This window comes from Carlito syrichta, unplaced genomic scaffold, assembly GCF_000164805.1.
Source record: "Carlito syrichta isolate Samal-C Ts95f unplaced genomic scaffold, Tarsius_syrichta-2.0.1 Scaffold305844, whole genome shotgun sequence".
Classification (NCBI taxonomy): domain Eukaryota; kingdom Metazoa; phylum Chordata; class Mammalia; order Primates; family Tarsiidae; genus Carlito; species Carlito syrichta.
Window position 1 is genome coordinate 78,894 of NW_007249940.1, and position 19,607 is coordinate 98,500.

The 19,607-nt window shown below is 44.9% G+C and overlaps 1 protein-coding gene across 1 annotated transcript in view; it reads right to left on the reverse strand.

The window, feature by feature from the left end:
- Nucleotides 1-12,771: 12,771 nt before the first annotated feature.
- The window catches only part of RTL9 (retrotransposon Gag like 9), a 39,820-nt gene continuing 32,984 nt past the window's right edge, over nucleotides 12,772-19,607 (reverse strand). Inside the window, exons 3-4 of the mRNA XM_008062819.2 lie at nucleotides 13,740-17,755; nucleotides 12,772-12,891 (exon numbers count right to left, since the gene is read on the reverse strand). Of these exons, the coding sequence (XP_008061010.1) occupies nucleotides 12,772-12,891; nucleotides 13,740-17,678 (4,059 nt within the window). The 5' untranslated portion in view covers nucleotides 17,679-17,755. The remainder of the gene's footprint in view (nucleotides 12,892-13,739; nucleotides 17,756-19,607) is intronic.

A 19,607-nucleotide genomic window follows, 5' to 3' on the forward strand; every position in this document is an offset into this window, starting at 1 on the left:
ATAAAATCTGAGGCCCTAGAATATAACCAAGGCACAATATGAGGATCCTGTGTTCCTGAAACACCTCGTGGAGGAAAACTGCCCACTAACCAAGAACACCCATACTGGGCTATTGCATGAGTGAAAAATAAACTTCTATTGCATTAAGCAACTGAAAGCTTCAGGTTCATTTGTTGCAGTAGTTATAGTATCCCTAATACAGATTCTGACTCCCCACCTTTAAAATGAGACTACAGACGTGTGCATGTGCTCATGCGCAATTATGTGTGCCACTAGGTTTGTTATCTAAGAGGTCATTGGAGAGAGCTGTGACAGTAGATTGGTAAAAGCGGGAGGAAGACATAGAGAACTTTGGTTTGATGGCAAGGGCTAGCAGACAGGTGGATGTCAGAAAGATTTGATTGTGAAAGAAATGAGATGAGCTGCTTATGGAAATGAAAAAGTCAGCAGGCAGATTAACAGTGGTTTCTGCAACCTAATCTAAGCTCTGACACTTACCAACTGTGACCTTGGACAAATCACTGCACATCTCTATGCTTCTTTTTCATCAACATTATTATTATAGTCATTACAATTTACATGTATAGAAATGGAAACGCCAGGAAGACAGCATGTTCAACAGAAAGAAGATCAGGTTCAGAGCCAAATGGTCTAAGCACATCCAGGCTTTGTCTGGATCAGCTTTGTCATCAGAACTAGGTCAGTTGGCGTGCCTGTGTCTCAGTTTCCACATCTCTAAATTGGGAATAGGGTGTATTCTATCTATGGGAATGTTGGCAATATTCAAGAGAAACAATTATTTAAAGAGTTATGTAAAATATATGCATACAATATGTCCATAAAACAAACATGCACTTGTACCCCTGATTCTAATTCTAATTAATTATCAGAGTTATTGTAGAAGCTGGACTACCCAGTAACCAAATTGTTTTTAACGTTCGTACAAAAATGACACTTCAGTGCCTCCATGTGCACAGGACATGATAATAATAATAATCATAACAATCAGTACTGGAGACTATTAGTCTATCAAGTGGGTAGTCTCCAGTACTGATCATTATGATTATGCTGTGGTAATGAACACATGTGGAACCTCTCTTGAGGGGGGATTAAAAGTAGTATTGTTGCTTTACATTCACACCTCTTTTTTTAAACCAAACTTAGTATTACTCAGCCTGGGCACATATCTCACTCACTAGACTTGACTCTCAATGATTTTTGATGAGTTCCAAAAAAGTTACTGCTGCTGCTGCTGAATATGCCCCTGCAACTAAGGCATCACACAGCTGTTTTTTGCATTGTGGTCCAATCTACCTTGCGGGAAGCTGCTAGGGGAGTGAGGGGCATGCCTCATCAACAAGGGTACCTGCATGATCACTGTTTGTATACCTAGCCCTGAATTGTACCCCACATATTTATAATAATTAATTAATTAATTTTAAAAAATAAAATAAAATAATACCTTGCATGTTAAAGGATTCTCACAATAGTTTTTCCATGAGTATCACCAATGACCCCGGCAGGTAGGGTTCATACTGCTCCCAATTTAGAGATGTATACGCTGATTCCCAGTGAACCTATGTGACTTAGCCCTGTCATATGTAGGATGACTGGTAGAATCTAGGCATAATTCAGACCATTTTGCTCAGAAGTTGGTGCATGCCTTTCCAAATGCCTATCTTGAGGAGAGAAGCAGTCTTTTGGTCGTACGTTATGCTTATGTAAAAGTCATTTACCAGTAACTGCCTCAGTCATAGTTGAGATGACAGTGACTGAACTAAAAGAATGATAGATATGTTAAGGATGAAGAAAAGTAGATGGAGGTAAAATCAATGGAACTTACTATATCATTGGTTGTGGGAGCTTGAGGGTAAAAAATAAAAGGCATTTAGAATGGCTCCAGATTGAAGGATACTTCCTGCTTTACTCTTCAAACAGCCTCCTCCATTCTTTGGGGAATTGCCTCTCTCTGCCCACCCCAATTTTATGTCTCAGAGGGAGCTGCAATGTCCTCACATGGCCCTCTCCCTCGAGACACATAGAAATGCTCTAGGGCCATTCCAGGCAACTTGGCAAGACCTCGGCTCTACAATAAAATAAAAAAATTAGCCGGGCGTGGTAGCACATGCCTGTAGTTCCGGCTACTTGGAAGGCTGAGGCGGAAGGATAGCAGGAGCCCAGCAGGTCGACGCTGGGGTGGCCGTGAGTGTGCCACTTCACTCCAGCCTGGGCGACAGAGTGAGACTTCGACTCCAAAAAGAAAAAAGAAAAAAAGAAATGCTCTAGGGGCAGGCATTTGGCTCAACTTCATCAATAAGGCCCCTTTCCCTCACTTTTTGTACTTTGGCCCAAGAAAATTCAATCAATCACTCCCAGAGTGACTATAAGTTGTAATGCTATAGAGCAGTGCTGTCCAATAGAAATATAACGTGAGCCAAGTATGTAATTTTAATTTTTCAAATTTCCACATTCAAAAAGAAACATGTGAAATTAATTTTAATATTGTATTTTACTTAGCACAACACATCCAATATATTATCGTTTTAACATGTAATCAATGTTTTCTTAATTAATGAGAACTTTTATTTATTTATTTATTTTTACTTAGTCTTCAAAAGTCCTGTGTGTGTTTTCCATTTACAGTCAGCACATCTCAATTTGGACTAGTCACATTTCAAGTGCTCAATATCCACATGTGACTGGTGGCTACCATATTGGGCATTGTTAGTCTAGTCTTTCACCATGTGGAGAAAGTCACCCTATAGAGACAAGAAGTAAGTCAATGAGCAGAGAGATGCAGAGATGAGAAGCAGAGAGAATAAACAAGAATACTGGTGGCATTCAAGTCCCCAATTCTAGGACTTTTTGAGGACCACCTGCACCTCTCTCCCCAGGACCAGCCTGGATACTCTATGAGGTATCCCAGTTTTGTTTTTAAACATCCTACTTTGTTTATAAAATATATCTAATTTCCTTTGTTATTATCACGATTAATAGTAAATTAAGGTCAGGTGCTGTGGGTCATGCCTGTAATTCCAGCACTTTGGGAGGCCGAGGTGGGAGGATCACTTGAGGCCAGGAGTTCAAGACCAGCCTGGACAAGATAGAGAGACCCATCACTACAAAAAATGCAAAAACTGAGACAGACATGGAAGTGTGCATCTGTAGTCCCTGCTACTTGGGAGGCTGAAGTGAGAGGATCCCCTGAGTCTAAGAGTTCAAGGCTGCAATGAGCTATGATCATGCCATTGCACTCCAGTCTGGGTGACAGAGTAAGACCCTGTTTCTAATAATAATGATAATAACAATAATAATAACCAATTGCATAACTTTACCTTAAGAATGGTAATTTTCTCAATTTGTGTACACATATCTTTATCAGACTTTAGTAATGAACTGCTTACTTGCCCTCTTTCTTATGGATTCTAAATGCTACCTAAAAATCCTTCTCAACAACTCTCTATTGCAACCCATAATTGGAGTACATAATATAGGTGAAAACGTATCCAGCACTTCTGCTTATATTTGCAATGTGTACATTTCATTCTTTCCCTTGATGCATGACGAGAGACCTGTGTCTCTGAGCACATCACACGTGAAGCAATCCCTACCTCTTTTAGAAATATGTGTGTATATTGAGGTTGGAGGAAAAGCACGACTTCACAAATGACTGAAGGACCTGGAATAGCCAAAAAAGACAGAGGTAGAACTATATAGTTTGAACAGTTATTGTGGCCATACACCATTTTTTGTCCCCAGGTTGAGGTGGTCACTATGAAATGTGTCAAGTAATAAAAAGATTTAATGGGGAACTTCTGGGTGATTCTTGACAATAAATTCATATCCTAAGTATCCCATTTGGGGTTTATAATAAAAGTAAGCCAAGTGGGAAAAAAAAAAACTGAAAATAATAAATGCCCTGATAAGAAATTCTGTCACTGAATCTGTGACTCAAATCTCTGGGAAAAGTTTCAAATGAATCTGAACATTTCCCTGGTGATACTGGTGGCATTTTCAAAGAATAAAAGATATTTGTGCAACTGTATCCGAAGGAGGCCAAAAGCAAAGAAGTTTGATTAGAAATAAAAATGCAAGCCGGGCTCAGTGGCTCAGCCTGTAATCCCGCGACTTGGGAGGCTGAGGTGAGTGAATTGCCTGAGCCCGCGGGTTCGAGACCTGCCTGGGCAACTTGGGAAGTCCTCATCTTTACAATAAATAAAAAAAAATAGCCAGGTGTGGTTGCGCGCGCGCCTGTAGTTCCAGCTACTTGGAAGGCTGAGGCGAAAGGATCGCCAGAGCCCAGCAGGTCGAGGCTGCAGTGGCTGGGAGTGGCCACTGCACTCCAGTCTGGGTGACAGAGTGAGATGCCAACTCAAAAAAAAATAAAAAAAGAAAGAAAGAAAGAAAAATGCAAAATCTTTCCTTTTTTATCTTAAATTTGTTAATGAACAATGTAATTTGTAGGGGACCAGAAGCACTCTTCTCCCTCTGGTCTCTCTGTGGTTTTTCAGAAATCACCTGACTTTTTAAGAATGTCATTTATGGAAGAGGAAGAAACTACATTTTAAAATTAAAGAATTGTGAGCTGACCGCACCCCCCGCCCGCGTTATTATTATAATTACTGATACAATGCTGCCCTCTAGCCATGGCTCAGACTGGGCTTCCCCCAGGCCACTAAGACACCTTCCTACACCCAGCACGCATCCAAAGAGAAGGGAGTTATCACCTAGTTTGGCTAACAATGGTGAGATGAGGCAGGTGAAGCCCAGAATGATCAAGTGACTTCCCCAAAGTCACACAGGTTGTCACTGGCACAGCTAGCATTGGAATTCAGACATTCAATTTGCTCTATTTTCCTCCCGCCCTCTCTTTCTCTCTCTTCTTCCTCTTCCTCCCTCTTTCGGGGTGAAGGTGGTTAACTTTTGGTGACCGGTTTAATGAAGAAACTCTTGAGTGGTGTCAGAATAAAAAATAAGGCTTCCAGCAAACCCTAAAATACAAGCCCACACTTACCTTTGTTCTGAGGCAATAATTGTTGAAAGAAAGTTGTTATGAGTCTGAGCAGGGCCAGGAGAATCTGCCTTTCTAATCCCCCCCATCCTGAAAAGATTTGGGGCAATAGCATATTTGGAGGTGGATCAGAGTATTGGCTTTCTCCGAGCATATTTTCTAAAGTGACGCTTCCCAGCAATATCCATGGCAATTTTTTTACAGGATGGTTGAGTTTGTAATACAATTATTTTCATCAGAGAAATGCAATCAAAATCCACAATGAGACTACTTCACACTTGCTGAGATGACTATAATCAAAAATTCAGAAAATAACAAATGTTGACAAGGATGAAAAGAACTTGAAACCATTACACATTGCTTGTGAGAGTATAAAATGGTGGGGCCGTTTTGGAAAACAGTTTGACAGTTCCTCAAGAGGTGAAACATAGAGTTACCATACACTCCAGCAATTCTCTCCTAGGTATCTACCCAACAGAAATGAAAATGCATGATCACACAAAAACTTGTACAGGTAGAAAGAGCCCAAAAGTCCATCAACTGATGAATACTTAGACAAAATGTGTTATATACATATAAGAGCTTAATATTTTCTAGAAAAATGAAGTACCAGTAGATGCTACAATACGAATGAACCTTGAAAACATCTTCAGTGAGAGAAGCTAATCATAAAAGGTCACATGAAGCCAGGCTCAGTGGCTCAGCCTATAATCCCACACCTTTGGGAGGCTGAGGTGAGTGGATTGCCTGAGCTAGCGGATTCGAGACCCGCCTGGGCAGCGAGACCTCATCTCTACAATAAATCAAAAAATCAGCCGGGTGTGGTAGCGCATGCCTGTAAAACCGGCTACTCGGAAGGCTGAGGCGGAAGTATCACCTGAGCCCAGTAGGTCGAGGCTGTGGTGGCCGGGAGCAGCCACTGCACTCCAGTCTGGGCGATAGAGTGAGACTCCAACTCAAAAAAAAAAAAAAAAAAAGTCACATGAAATATGATTCCATTTATATGAAATGTCTAGAATATGTAAATCTATAGACACAGAAAGTAGATTAGTGGTTTCCAGGGCAGGCGGAAGGGGTGAATGGGAGTCACTGCTACGGGTGCAAGGTTTATTTTATTTTGCTTTATTTTATTATATTTTATTTTATTTAAGCCGTGGTGTACAAGTGAGGACTTACTAAATAAGTAAGTTGCATGCAGATGACGTTTGGGATTGTAGCTGGTCCTCTCTCCACGTGATAACAGACCTGGTACCCAGTGTGTTGCCACGTATCCCTTTCCCTCCTCCCTCCCTCCCTCCGCTAGATGTGTCCAGCTTCTGCTGATTCCACCCTTGTACTCATGTGACAAGTGATCAGGGTACAGGATTTCTTTTTGAGATAAGACCATTCTAAAATTAGATTGTGGTGATTGTCGCACAACTATGTGAATACTCTAAAAATTATTGAGCTATACACTTTAAATGGGTGAATTATATGGCTGGTGAGTTATACCTCAATAAAACTGTTACCAAAAAATTAAATTTTTAAAAAGATATTAGAGGAAATTATGGGAAACTAAGAGTCAGTCCATTCAGTATCCACTTACACATCAGTGCTTAGACCAGTGAAATTCTCAACAAAGGTTGTCAAAGGGTGAGTTCCTTTTTTTCTTTCTTTCTTTTTTTTTTTTTGAGTTGGAATCTCAGTCTGTCATCCAGACTGGAGTGCAGTGGCCGCTTCCAGCCACCGCAGCCTTGACCAATCATCCTTCTGTCTCAGCCTTCCAAGTAGCTGGAACTACAGGCGCGCGCTACCACTCTCGGCTAATTTTTTATTTATTGTAGAGATGAGGTCTCACCAAGTCGCCCAGGCGGGGCTTGAACCCGTGGGCTCAGGCGATCCACTCACCTCGGCCTCCCAAAGCGCTGGGATTACAGGCTGAGTCACCGAGCCCGGCTCTTTTTCTTAAATCTTGCCAACTTCTCCAGGTTCAGCCTCATTCAAAGTACAGCACCTTTTATAAAAATATTGAATAGTCTCAGTCTTTGTCAGAAAATGTCTTCGTTTCATGCTGACTCTTGAGTGGTAGTTGAGCAGTGTATATAGAATTAGAGACTCACAGTTTTTCTCCACAAGCGTCATGTAAATATTCCATTGTCAGCTAACCTAGATCCCTTCTTACTCTACCACATCAGCCCTAAAAAGCTTATTGGTCTGCTTCTAAGAAAGATACCTCTCTGATTTTTGCACCTGGGCATTTCCCGTCCTTTGTGTCAGGCTCAGCTGTGAGTTTTCTCCACACTTTAGCCAGTATTTCTCTGAGTTTACAATGGGAAAGTCACTCTAGATTATCTCTATCAAGTTGCTGAAAACAGAGGTCATCTTCCTTACATTCTCATTCTCCCCCCTCCCACCCCAGGAGAAGTGCAAAAGAGGGAAAAATAAGTGCAGAGAAAGAAGTGCCAGCTCTTGGTGTAACCCATACAAATCCCTTCCACTTTCAGAATCCTGTGTCCTTTCATACATGGCTCGTTCCAAGATACATTTCTTCTCAAAGGGAAGATGCCCCGGAGAGAAGCTTAGCCTCTTCCTTCTTAGGCCAGAGCTCAGAGAAGAGGCTGCTCCACTCTGAGGTGACACAAGACTCTGGGCAGAATTTCCTGAGCTAAACAGCATTCCACAATTATTGATTCTTTTCCTTAAACATTGAAAACTTTCCCCCAAATATTCCCAGGAGGATTCACATCTGGATCTAAGACAGGAAAGGGGAAAGCAGGACTATTTTTGCTCAGGCCTCCAACTTTATGAGCTTCAAATATTGGCTGCTGTTCGGTGGCAAATTTGTTCAGGGGAACAGGGTGAGTTCTCACAGGAGCCATCTGGTTCTGCATAATGAAGCTGTATATATAGTGAAGCAGTTACATGTGTGGGCTCTGAGGTCAGACTGCAAGTGTTCAAATATTAGCTCTGCTGCTTCTTAGCTCTGTAGCCCTGGACCAGTTACTCAACCTCTCTGTGACTCAGATTTCTGGTGTGTTAAATAGGCTTAATGAGACCACCCGCTTCTCAAAGTTGTGAAAAGTACATGAGATACATGGATAATGCAATTAGTTCAGAGCTTGGACCTATTAATGTTAAGTCCTCAGTAGTTAAGTGCTCAATACACGCTAATATTAACCTGTGGCTTTTGCCAGTCTTCAGTCACATATATACTTTAAAACCTACTCCCACAGTTTAAATAGAAGTCCTGAAGAGTTTCAATTCTGAATATGTCCCAACTAGTCCTATCCTTGCCCACTCACTTCCTAAGCCCCTCATGGCCAAGCTTCTAGGGGCAGTAAACTGCGAGAAGGTAAATATATGGGGGAAACTAATGGAAGCTGGGGGTTATTTTAGAAAGGTTTATTTGTGTAGATTCGTCTTGGTGCTGACTTTCTGTCTCCAGTGATGTTTATTTTCCTCATAGTACAGGAGAGGAGAGGAAAAACACCTTCACAAAGGGAAATTTATGTCCTTCTTTTAGGCAGATGGGGGAGGGCAAAGAGCTCTTTCTGCATTTGTTACTTCTTAATTGTCTTCAGCGCAAAACAATCATAATGCTAAAGTGGCATATTTTGGGGTGGCATATTTTGGGGTGGCATATTCTGATCCTCTCAACAGATAACAAGATCTTATATTTGCATGTCTCGCGTTTGATTTTTCCAAACACTATCACAACCTTTATCTCACAAGGTTGTGAGGTTAGCAGGATGAGGATGATTTTCCTACTTTAGAGAAGAGGAAACTGAGGATTCCAGAGATAACATGGCCTGTTTTAAACTATCCAACTTGTTAGAGGAAGACACAGGAGTGCTCAAAGTCAAGTATCCCCCTCCAGCAGTTATTTCAACCTCCTACAGTATCTATTCTTCTATAAATCTTCCGTTTGGTCATAAGAGATCTAGCAGCTTGCTTCCCCTGCCCCACAACTTTCCAAGCTGCGTGGGACCTTTCAGATTATGTGAGAAGGAAGGAAACACAATGGGGGAGGGGAATCTCTCTATATCTCTGAGGAAGGGCAAGTTATTTTTCTGTAATGTAGTTGGAGAATGAGGTTGAGAATACCTTAAGGTCTTGAGCAATGATCTATTGGAAGAAACGATGAGAAAGAGCCCTTCATTTGAACTGATCAAAATAGTCCAGTGTTGTGGATTCTGGCTGAGCCCAAAGCAAATACAGAAATGTCTGGAAACTGTCTGAGGCATCCATGATCCTGCAGCAGCTTGAGCCTGTACTTGCATGGGGATAGTGGGCTCTAAGAGAAGATTCTCTATACTGTCAGTGCCTGAGGCACAGACAGTGACTGGGTGGTGGGTGAGAGGAGGGCAGAAGAGTGGAGGAACAGGAAAGGGTGACATTTGCTCTCCAGCTGTGCCTCTAGGACTGGGTGTGTGGAGAGGGTTCCTGGCATCTCTTCACATGGAGTAAAGTGGTTGGCGAGGGTTCTATGAATTTACAGCACATTGTGGGTGGGGGGGATAGATAACAAGTAGAATATAGAAATGGGTCAATTAGAGGACCTGAGGTCATTTGTTCTTCCGAGCACAAGGACCAAGCCTGAAAGCTTCAGCTAGGGTGTTGAGGGTGGGATGTGAGGGAGATATTGCTGCAGAAAGATGTTTTTCTCACAGAGGTCTCACTGAGACACAGGGTATGTATACATATATATATTATTTTAATGTCCAGGTGACAAAGTATGGCTCAGATCTCAAAAGCACATTTCTCCTCTTTTGGGTGGACCCATTGGTGCTTTCAGCCAAAGTGACCAGAAGGTAGGACAGCACCATTTAGGCCTCTCTCAGATGTGTAACTGTGAGCACTCCAGTATCCATACCTCCCTCTAGCAGAGGCTTCTGTGTTCCCACAGTCAGAGGTACCCACAGCAGCTGGCCTGGGGCATAAGGGCTACCCTCAAGTGGCAGTGTGACCTCCAAGGGGTTGCCCTCAAGTAGCAATATGGACAAGTGACCTCCAAGAGGCAGAGTAAAAGTCAAAGGACAACAAAAGAGGACTGTCTCAGAGCATGTATGACTGCTGGGATCTTCCACAAACAACTAGAGGAAACCTTCAAGGGACTGAAATCCTGTAACACAGGTGGGGACAGAGGTCTGTGACATCTTGGTTTTTCCTTCTTATGGGATCTTATTTTTACCCATGGGTCAGTGAGGTCTGGAGAAACTTGAAACCCCATTTTATAGTAGATGAAATTGCGTCTAGCACTTAGGCATATGATATCCCAGTTCCACATAGATGCTGAGTGGCTCTTGAAACATTTCTAAAAAAAACCTTTAGAGTGGGTAGAAGAACAGGAACTGAGCTCTGGCGGGGTATGATTGGGCTTCTTTTGTCCCATTTATCTCTAGTGATGTTAGCTTGAAGGAGAATAGACGTAAACACAAAAGGAAGAAGAATGGCTAGGGAGAAAAAGAAAGAAAACAATTGTTATTGCTCTCCACTACCTGGCGATAAAATTTTTTTTTTAAGTTTCATTTTTAAGACATTTTTCTTCCTTTATACATTTTCCAGACATGAGGTGTGAATTCTATATTATCCATTTGTCTTTCAGTAGAGAAAAAACTCGACCACACTTTTCTTAGCTGAGAGAAATCCTGGCTAAACACGGACATCCAAATTGCACTTGGGCCTGGACTAGGCCAGGTGTAAGCCAACAGGCCCAGAGAAGAGGGAGAAAGCTGGGTCCCCAGGGCCTGGCTATCTCTCCGCCTGGACTTCTTATTTCCCAACTTATTGTACTCTCTTTCTCCTGAGACAACAGCACTGGTGATTGAGGCAGCTGCAGGCAACCCACAGAGTCAGATTTTTATGTATAGTATCATGAGACTGCCAATTTTTCTGCCTATCTTTGTTTTCTTTTTAGAATCATTTTTCATTTCCTGGAATCAGACCCAATGTTTAGGATAATGGAGCGGCAGTCCTTAGAGAGGGTTTGATCTCTCCCTGTATTTCCATCTCTGCTGTCACCACTGTAGATTGAGCCATCTGGTCACTCACCTGGAGTATTGCAATATGGGGCTGAACTGCTGTCTGACCCCTTCCTCTATCCTGCCTCCAAACTGTTGCAACGTTAGCATTCTAAAAATGTATTTCTAATTGTGTCACCTCTACTGTTTTTAAAAGACCCTTTTGTGGCCAGGCGTGGTGGCTCAAGTCTGAAATCCCAGAACTTTAGGTGGCCAAGGTGAGAGAATTGCCTGAGCCCACAGGTTCGAGAATACCCTGGGCAACTTGGCAAGACCTCATCCCCACAATAGATCAAAAAATTAGCTGGGCGTGGTAGCGTGCACCTCTACTTGGAAGGCTGAGGCAGAAGAATCACCTGAGCCAAGCAGGTCAACACTGGGGTGGCCATGAGCGTGCCACTGCACTCCAACCTGGGCGACAAAGTGAGACTCCAGCTCAAAAAAAAAAAAAAAAAAAAAGACCGTTTTGTATCCCAAATGTATGAACTATAACTGACTAAATAAATCAACACTATTTGTATCAAATTCCCCATTGTCCTGATTTCTTGTCTGCATAGCCTTCACCATAATTTCAATCTATCCGACTTAAGGGTCTTCTTGCTTGTTGTCTGTCTCTCCACTCCATTAGAATGGGATTTTCATATGAACAGGATTCTTATCTGTCTGTCCCAAAGACAGTGACTGACACAAGTTAGAGCACAAATACTGGTGAATGAAGAACTCAATAAACCAAATTCCAGTAGCCACAGTGGATTTTTTTTTGTAAATGAAGTTTATTTACTTTTATGGTTACAAATGTAATACATGCTCACTGTAGAGAATCTGGAAAGTACAGAGAAGTAGAAAGAAGAAAATAAAAAACACCCATAACTCCACCACTTGAAGGCAAACACTGCTCATATTATGCTCTAACTATCTATGCCTGTTTAGAGACCAAGACCCTCATCAAGAGTGTTGGCCATGAAGCATAATAGCTAAGGGGAGTGAAGGCAATTAATAACAGAGGCAGTAGCCCAAAGATTAGAGCTAGAGATTCCACACCAAGGGACAAGACAAAGGCCTTAATCAACAGGTCAAGAGATAAGAAGCTGACAACACAAGAGCAAATTGGGTTACTGTAAGAATGTAGTGAGATGGTGCTTGTCAAGAGTTTAGCCCAGTACTTGTCACATGATACATTATCAATAACCATTAGCCATTACTGTCACTATTGTTATTATTATGGGTCAACACAAATGGCTCGAGATGGAGACTATTAATAGGGCAAGGGCCCTGGAGACCCATTTTAGGTGTTATGAGTTGGGACATATAGGGACAAGTTTACTGGGTTGAAAGGGTGGTATAGGAGTGGGCATCACTCTCCTTATAGGCTCTCCTGTCAGGTGAAATGGAGCCAGGGCTTCCTCAAGTCTGCCTGCTGACACGGGGCAAGACACTCTAAGGTGTTTTTGAGGTAGGACATGATTTCTCCTGCCTAGACTTCTCCCTGGACCAAGAACTAGGACCAGCCTTGATGGTGATGAGTGTTCAGAACCTCATACACCATACACTCTTGTAGTCCACACTTTGTCAGGGCAGGTCTCAGGCATGTGGGTGAAAGAGAAGGTCAAGGCAACCGAGTGGGAGATAGGGTGGGATGTGCCTGGAGCGGGGAGGGCTAAAGGGTGAAGGCAACAAGGTTTATGATGTAGTTCAATGGAATGGGTCCAGGAACCAAACAGCAGCTGAGTCAGATATCACAGGAGAAGAGTCCAAGGAGCATTATTTGTTGATGGGGGCCTTCTGACGATGGCCCGTGCTCTGTCCAAGGTGGTCGTGAAGACCTTCTTGGGGGTCTCCATGTTCTTTCAGGTAGTAACAGCGTTTGGAAACATGCTGGTACTGAGAGTGAGAAAAACAACAACAACAACAGAGATAAGAGCCACATTTACTATTATAAGGAGCGTTCTATCTGGATAAGCTCAGTAACTTAGCAGATCAAGGAACTTGGCTAATTCATCTCCCTTTTTTTTTTTTTTTGAGTTGGAGTCTCACTCCGTCGCCTAGACTGGAGTGCAGTGGCCGCTCCCGACCACTGCAGCCTCCACCTGCTGGGACTCCGGCGATCCTTCCACCTCAGCCTTCCAAGTAGCTGGGATTACAGGCACGTGCTACCACGCCCAGCTAATTTTTTGATTTATTGTAGAGAAGAGGTCTCACCAAGTTGCCCAGGAGGGTCTCGAACCTGCGGGCTCAGGCAATCCACTCACCTCAGCCTCCCAAGGCACGGGATTACAGGCTGAACCACCGAGCCCGGCTTCATCTCACTTTTATAAAGTGTGACCAAGGACTAGACTAGCCTAATTCCCTAGTGACCTGAGTCCACAGCATATGTAGCTATAGGTAATCCTAACTCCCCAAAGAAGACCCCTCCCATAGAATTTGACTTGGAACAAGGGGAGAATTGGGACTGAGCCCAGTCAGTTTCCTCATAATCAGAAGACTTAGTACTTTAACCATCCCAGGCTCTCAGTAACTTGGGCAGGATATTACTCCTCCAAGTGGTTAATACAGTCAAAACAACTGCAGAGCCATGTTCACTGATGAAACTCCAGGTTGGGGTCTATGGTCTAGGAGCCCCATTCCTTAGCCCTTGTTCCTTCCTGATTCTACTCAAAGAAGGTACACCCCCCATCATGACCTCCTCCTTTTTCTGCTCAAAAACCTTGAGTGGATTTCCCTCTCATTACCTCCTCGGTCTGCTGCTGAGCGCTCAGTTCATCCTCCATGGCCTCTTCATTATTTCTCTTATAGGCTGTCGGCAGAACCTGGCTGGAGTAGTGCGGGGAATCCTTCTCCTCAGCCAGCTGGCACTCGGTATAGAGAGACCTGTCTATCAGCTCCTTTAGGCTGCCGGCCACCTTCAGGAAGATCCGACCCATTTTAGTGGTAACAGCTTCAGAGAGTCCTTCCAGGAACCTGGTTCGTAGAATGGCATCAGACCAAGACAAGTGTCGGGCCAGCAGTAGGAAGTCAGTGGCATACTGCCTGACTGACTTTTGGCCCTGCTTGGGATGGCAAAGAACAGCACTGAGGATGTCTATGTCAGAGAGGGAGTCATATATGCCCTGGGATCTTCTCAGGAAAGATTTATTTTCATCTGAGAGGGGATTTCCTACCTCCATCTGCAAGATGGACCATCTCTCTGCTGCCCCCAGATGAAGAGACACCAGAAATGCCATTTTCTCTGAATCATCCAAAAACCCCTTTATTTGCTTCTCCTCATCAATCTCCATTTCTTCCTCCACAGAGCATGAGCCCCGGGATGCTTCCTGCTCTTCTAAGAGGTAACAGAGTGCTGGGGTCAACATTCCAAAGGATGGCACTTCCTCTGGTGGTGGGCCTGAAGTTTTAGGGGTTGCGGCAGTCATGTGTGGTGTGGGCTTTGCTCCAGAGGCTGTGATGTTGGTGTGAGAGGTAGATGCCTCTCCAGAGTCTGCAGCATTGATTTCCGGAGTGGACATCATCCCAAAGGCTGTTTGTGGTGTGGACGTTTCTCTGGGGGCTGGGGTCCTCATTAGTGGTGTGGATATCCCTCCAGAGGCTGTGACTTTCTTTTGTGGCATGGACATCACTCTAGAGGCTGTGGCTCTTGGTAGTGGCATGGACATCGTTCCAGAAGCTGAGGTTCTCATTGGTGGTGTGGTCATCCCCCCAGAAGCTATGTATGTGGCTTGTGGCAAGGACATAGATCTAGAGCTCGCAAATCTGGTTTGCGATGTGGACATTGCTCCAGAGGCCATGGTTTTAATTAGCGGCATAGGCATCTCTCTAGAAGCCATGGCTGACATCAAAGGCATTGATATTGTTCCAGAGTCTGTGGCTTTCATTAATGGCTTGGACATCCCTCCAGAAGCCATGGCTGTCGTTTGTGCAGTGGACATATTTCCAGAGGCTGGAGGTCTCACTAACTCTGTGGACACAGCTTCACAGGCTAAGGATCTCCTTAGTGGTGTGGACTTAGTTCCAGAGACTGGAGCTCTTACTAGTGGTGGGGATACTCCTCCAGACACTGGGGCTCTCATAGGTAGTGCGCACATGTCCCCAGAAGCTGCAGGCATCATTTGTGGTATGGATGTCGCTCTAGAGACTGGAGTTCTCATCAGTGGCACAGACACCCCTCCAGAGGCTGTGGATCTCATTAGTGGTGTGGACATTGCTCCAGAGACTGGAATCTTCATTTGTGGCACACACATTATTCCAGAGGCTGTGGCTGTCATTTGTGGAGCAGACATTGCTCCATAAGCTGGGATTCTCAGAGGTATGGCTATCTCTCCAGAAGCTGGGGATCTCAGTGGCAGGGACATCTCTTCAGAGGACAAAGCTCTTGTGAGCAGTGTGGACATCCCTCCAGAGTCTGATCCTCTCAATAATGTTGTGGACATTGCTCCAGAGGCCTGAGCTCTCAGTGTTGGTGTGGACATCCCATCAGAGGCTGGAGCTCTCGTCCGCATGCTTCCAGTGGTCATGGATCTCGTGGGTGACATGGACACTCCTCCAGAGTCGTGGGTGCTCATTGACCGACTGGACATCTTTCCAGAGGCTGTGGCTCTCATTAGTGGTGTGGGCATGGCTCCATTGCCAGGGGCTCTCAGTAGTGGTGTGGTCATCGCTCCGGAGGCTGTGGCTGTCATTTGTGATGTGGACACTGGTCCAGAATTTGTGTCTCTCATTAGTGGTGTGGACATCGCTCCAGAAGCTGTGGTTGTCATTTGCTCCATGAACACTGTTCCGGAGGCTTTGGGTGTCATCAGTGGCTTGGACACTGCTCCAGGGGCCGGAGCTCTCGTTTGTGTCATAGACCTCACTCCAGAGCCTGTGTCTCTCATTAACAGTGTGGATGTTGATCCAGAGACTTTGGCTGTCATTAGTGGGGTGGACATTGCTCCGGAGGCTGTTGCTCTCATTTGTGGTGTGGATGTCGATCCTGAGGCCGTGGTCCTCATTTGTGATGCCGACGTTGCTCCAGACACAGGGGCTCTCATTTGTAGCATGGACATTGCTCCAGAGGCCGTGGCTGGCAACTGTGGCATGGACATTGTTTCAGAGGCTGCAGCTGTAATTGGTTGTGTGGCTACTGTTCCAGAGGCTGGAGCTTTCCTCGACAGTGTGGTCATCTTTCCGGAAGCTGGGGCTCTCGGGCGCTGTGTGGAAGTTCCCCCATTGGCCGTGGCTTTCATGAGGCCTGTGGGCTTTGCTCCAGAAGTTTTGGCCATTGCTAACTGTGTGGACATCACTCTAGAGGCTGTAGTTGGAATTTTCTCTGTGGACATTGCTCCAGAGCTTGTGACTGTCATCAATGGGGTGGCCACTGCTCCAGAGGCTGGGACTGTCTTTTGCAATGTAGAAGTATTTCCAGAGGCTGGGCCTCTCATTAGTGGTGTGGACATTGCTCCCGACTCTGAAGCTCTTACTGGTGGTGCAGACATCATCCCAGAGGTTGTTGCTCTTGCTGCAGGAACAGACATGATTTCAGAGTCTAGATTTTGTGTTAACCATGGGGACATCACTCCAGAGCCTGAGGCTGGCATCATTTGGGTGGACATCACTCCAGAGGTTAGGGTCGTCATTAGCATTGGGGACATTACTTCAGCATCTGGGGCTGGCTTTGGTAATGTGGACAATTCTCCAGCATCTGGGACCGACAGTAGCGATGTGGCCATTGCTCCAGAGCCTGGAGCTGACATTAAAAGTGAAGATATTTCTTCAGAGTCCGGGTCTGACATGAGTGGGGTGGATATTCCGTCAGAGTTTTGGGCGCTTGTTGGCTGGGTTGATGGTTCTCCAGAAGCTAGGGCTGACATAATCAGTGAGGATATCACTTCAGAGTCTGTGCCTGACATTAGCAATGAAGATATCTCTCCAGAGGCTAGGGCAGTCATTAGCACTTGGGACATTGCTTCGGTGTCTTCATCTGTAATTTGCAATGGGGACATTGCTTCAGAGCCTGGAGCTGACAATGGCTGTGTGGACACCACTCCAGTGTTTATATCTGGCATTAAGAGTGGGGATATCTCTCCAGGATCTGGGGCTAGCATCAGTGGTGTAGACATTGCCTCCGGGGATGAAGTGCTCATTATAGGCGTAGACATCGCTCCAGAGGATGGAGCTGGCATTGCCAGTGGTGATATCTCTGTAGAATCTGATGCTGCCATTAGCACTGTGGACATCATTCCAAAGTCAGGGATTGTCATCATCCCTGGGGACATTAACCCATAGTCTGAAGTGGACAGCAACGGGGACAATGTCCCAGAATCTGAGGCTGGCGTTAGCAGTGGTGACAGTGCCCCAGAGTCCGAGGTTGGCATTAGCAATGGTGACAGTGCCTCAGAGTCTGAGGCTGGCAATAGTGATGGGGACAGTGCTCCAGAGTTTTGTGCTCCCATTAGAGGTGCAGACGTGGTATCAAAGGCTGGAGATGTCATCAGCTGCGTGGATGTCCCTCCAGGATCTGAGGTTGAAGTCGAGACTGTAGGCAACTGTACTTGAGAATGCAGCATTTGAACCTCTGCTCTGGCCTCTGTCACTGGTCTCGAGGAGGTCATTCCTCTGTTTTGAGGGTCTGCATTTTCTTCTCTCATCTTGTTGTTGGCTCGTCGTGATTGTAAGGATTTTGACATATCTGCCATGGCCACAGGACAGTGTGGAGGGAGTTCCTAAAGTGATGATATCAGGAGTCCTGCTGAAGCCCAAGTGGTAAGAAAATCTGTAAACAGGAAACAAGTGTAGAGGTCAAAAGCCAACATCAAAAAGATTGGGAAATAAACAAATGATTCATGGTGGAGATCTGTTTTTATGTGTTGCCATGTATATGGCATTGAAGATGGGCCTATCAGACTAAAGAAGCTGTGTAGCGACGAACAACTTCGGAGCTGGAGCAAATATTCCTTTTACCTCTATCCTTTTCAAACCCAGTTACACCGCACAGCCTCTCAGTTAATAAATGCTGTAAATGCCAGCGACCTCAGCAGTCAAGAGCCTGGGCAGTCCTGGATCAATTGAAGCGGCAGCACCACCTTCTGGCCAAATGGGAGAAGTGCAGGTTCCAGGGTTATGTTCTATCCCACCGCAGTACTCATTAGCCCGCCAAGGTACTGGCAGGCCTGGATTGGAAAACGCTTTTCCCCGGGATAATCACTAGTTCCTAGGGCTTATTGAATCCTGCCAGTGATTATTTGGTCCTCCTTTGGCTCTTCCGATGGCCCTACGTGTCCTCCTCAGGAAAAGGAAGGCATTTATCTGATCAGTGACTGGGAGCAACAGTCATTGAACTGAAAATCCTGCTTATTATGTTCATTATTATTATTAACCACCACCACCCTTGCTATTGATTGTTCACTTACTATGTGCCAGGCACTGTACTGTAGACAACTGTACACAACTGCCTATAATGTACAGGGTTTTGTAAGCATTATCACATTTGGGTCTTATGATATCCTGTACAATATGGTTATTATTCCTATTTTACAAGCTATCTAACATTAGCCAGGGTTGAGGACAAAACAGGGTTACTGCAGCAGTAAAAAATGTATAGCTTTGATTCTCATTCCTTCCTGGGAGTTGCCTACTCTTTGATATATCTGTGTTTGTATTCAATCATGTCTCTGACATCCTAGACCATGGCTCACTTGAAGCCCAGCTTTATAGCAAGTACAAATTTCAAGTTTCTCTGATGATATGGGGTGAGCAATCCCAGAGCCCCATCCCTTCGGTCCCCTCCCATAAGCAGCCCCAGAAGGGGCTCTTTGACACACAGTTTGGAAGCCAATGTAGATATTACACAATGTTGTCATGTCCCCACAGCCTGCCCATGCCAGAAATGGAAGACTTGCTACTTTGGGGCAATGTCACAAAAGTCATCAACCTTGTGGCATTGTGACTTCATAACAATACCAACTGCAAGCATTTCTTGAGCATGCACTGACTGGCAAGCTCTCTGCTCGGCACTTTACATGCATCATGTCATGTGGTCCCCACAGCAACACGAAGAGGTTTTGGTAGTACTCCTACTTCAACTTTCAAACAAAAGAAAATCAGGCCCAGAGAAACTTAATTTGCCTGCAGTCACAGAGATTCCCAGGTCCATCCGGTTCCAGTGCCCCTACTCTCCACCACTGTGCTATCATGATCGACCTTTCCTCCTTCCTCAGACACATTACCAAGACCCCTTCCTCTAGATCTCCGGCCTGGACAACCCCAAGAGGGGGTGTCATAAAAGAAATGCTGGCCTCCTGCTGACACCTTGGTTATTGCAATAATTGGGTGCAATGGAAAAGATAAGTCAAAAGAGCAGTCATAGATCTCACATCTTCAGAAAAATCCCTGAATATGCCAGTTTCCCACCAGGCAAAACCCGGAAAGATCTTACCTTGCCAGTGACTGAAAAGAGAGAGAGAGTATCCTTTGCGCCCCTAGCTCTTTTAGTCTGGGCCAATTGACTTATACCCGGTGCCCAGCCAGTTCATTAAAGTAAGACCCAATACCAGCAGCTGTTCTCTGCAATCTCCCTTAGCTATCCCCTGCCACGCCCCCCTGCCCGCCAGCCAGCCCGCCCACCC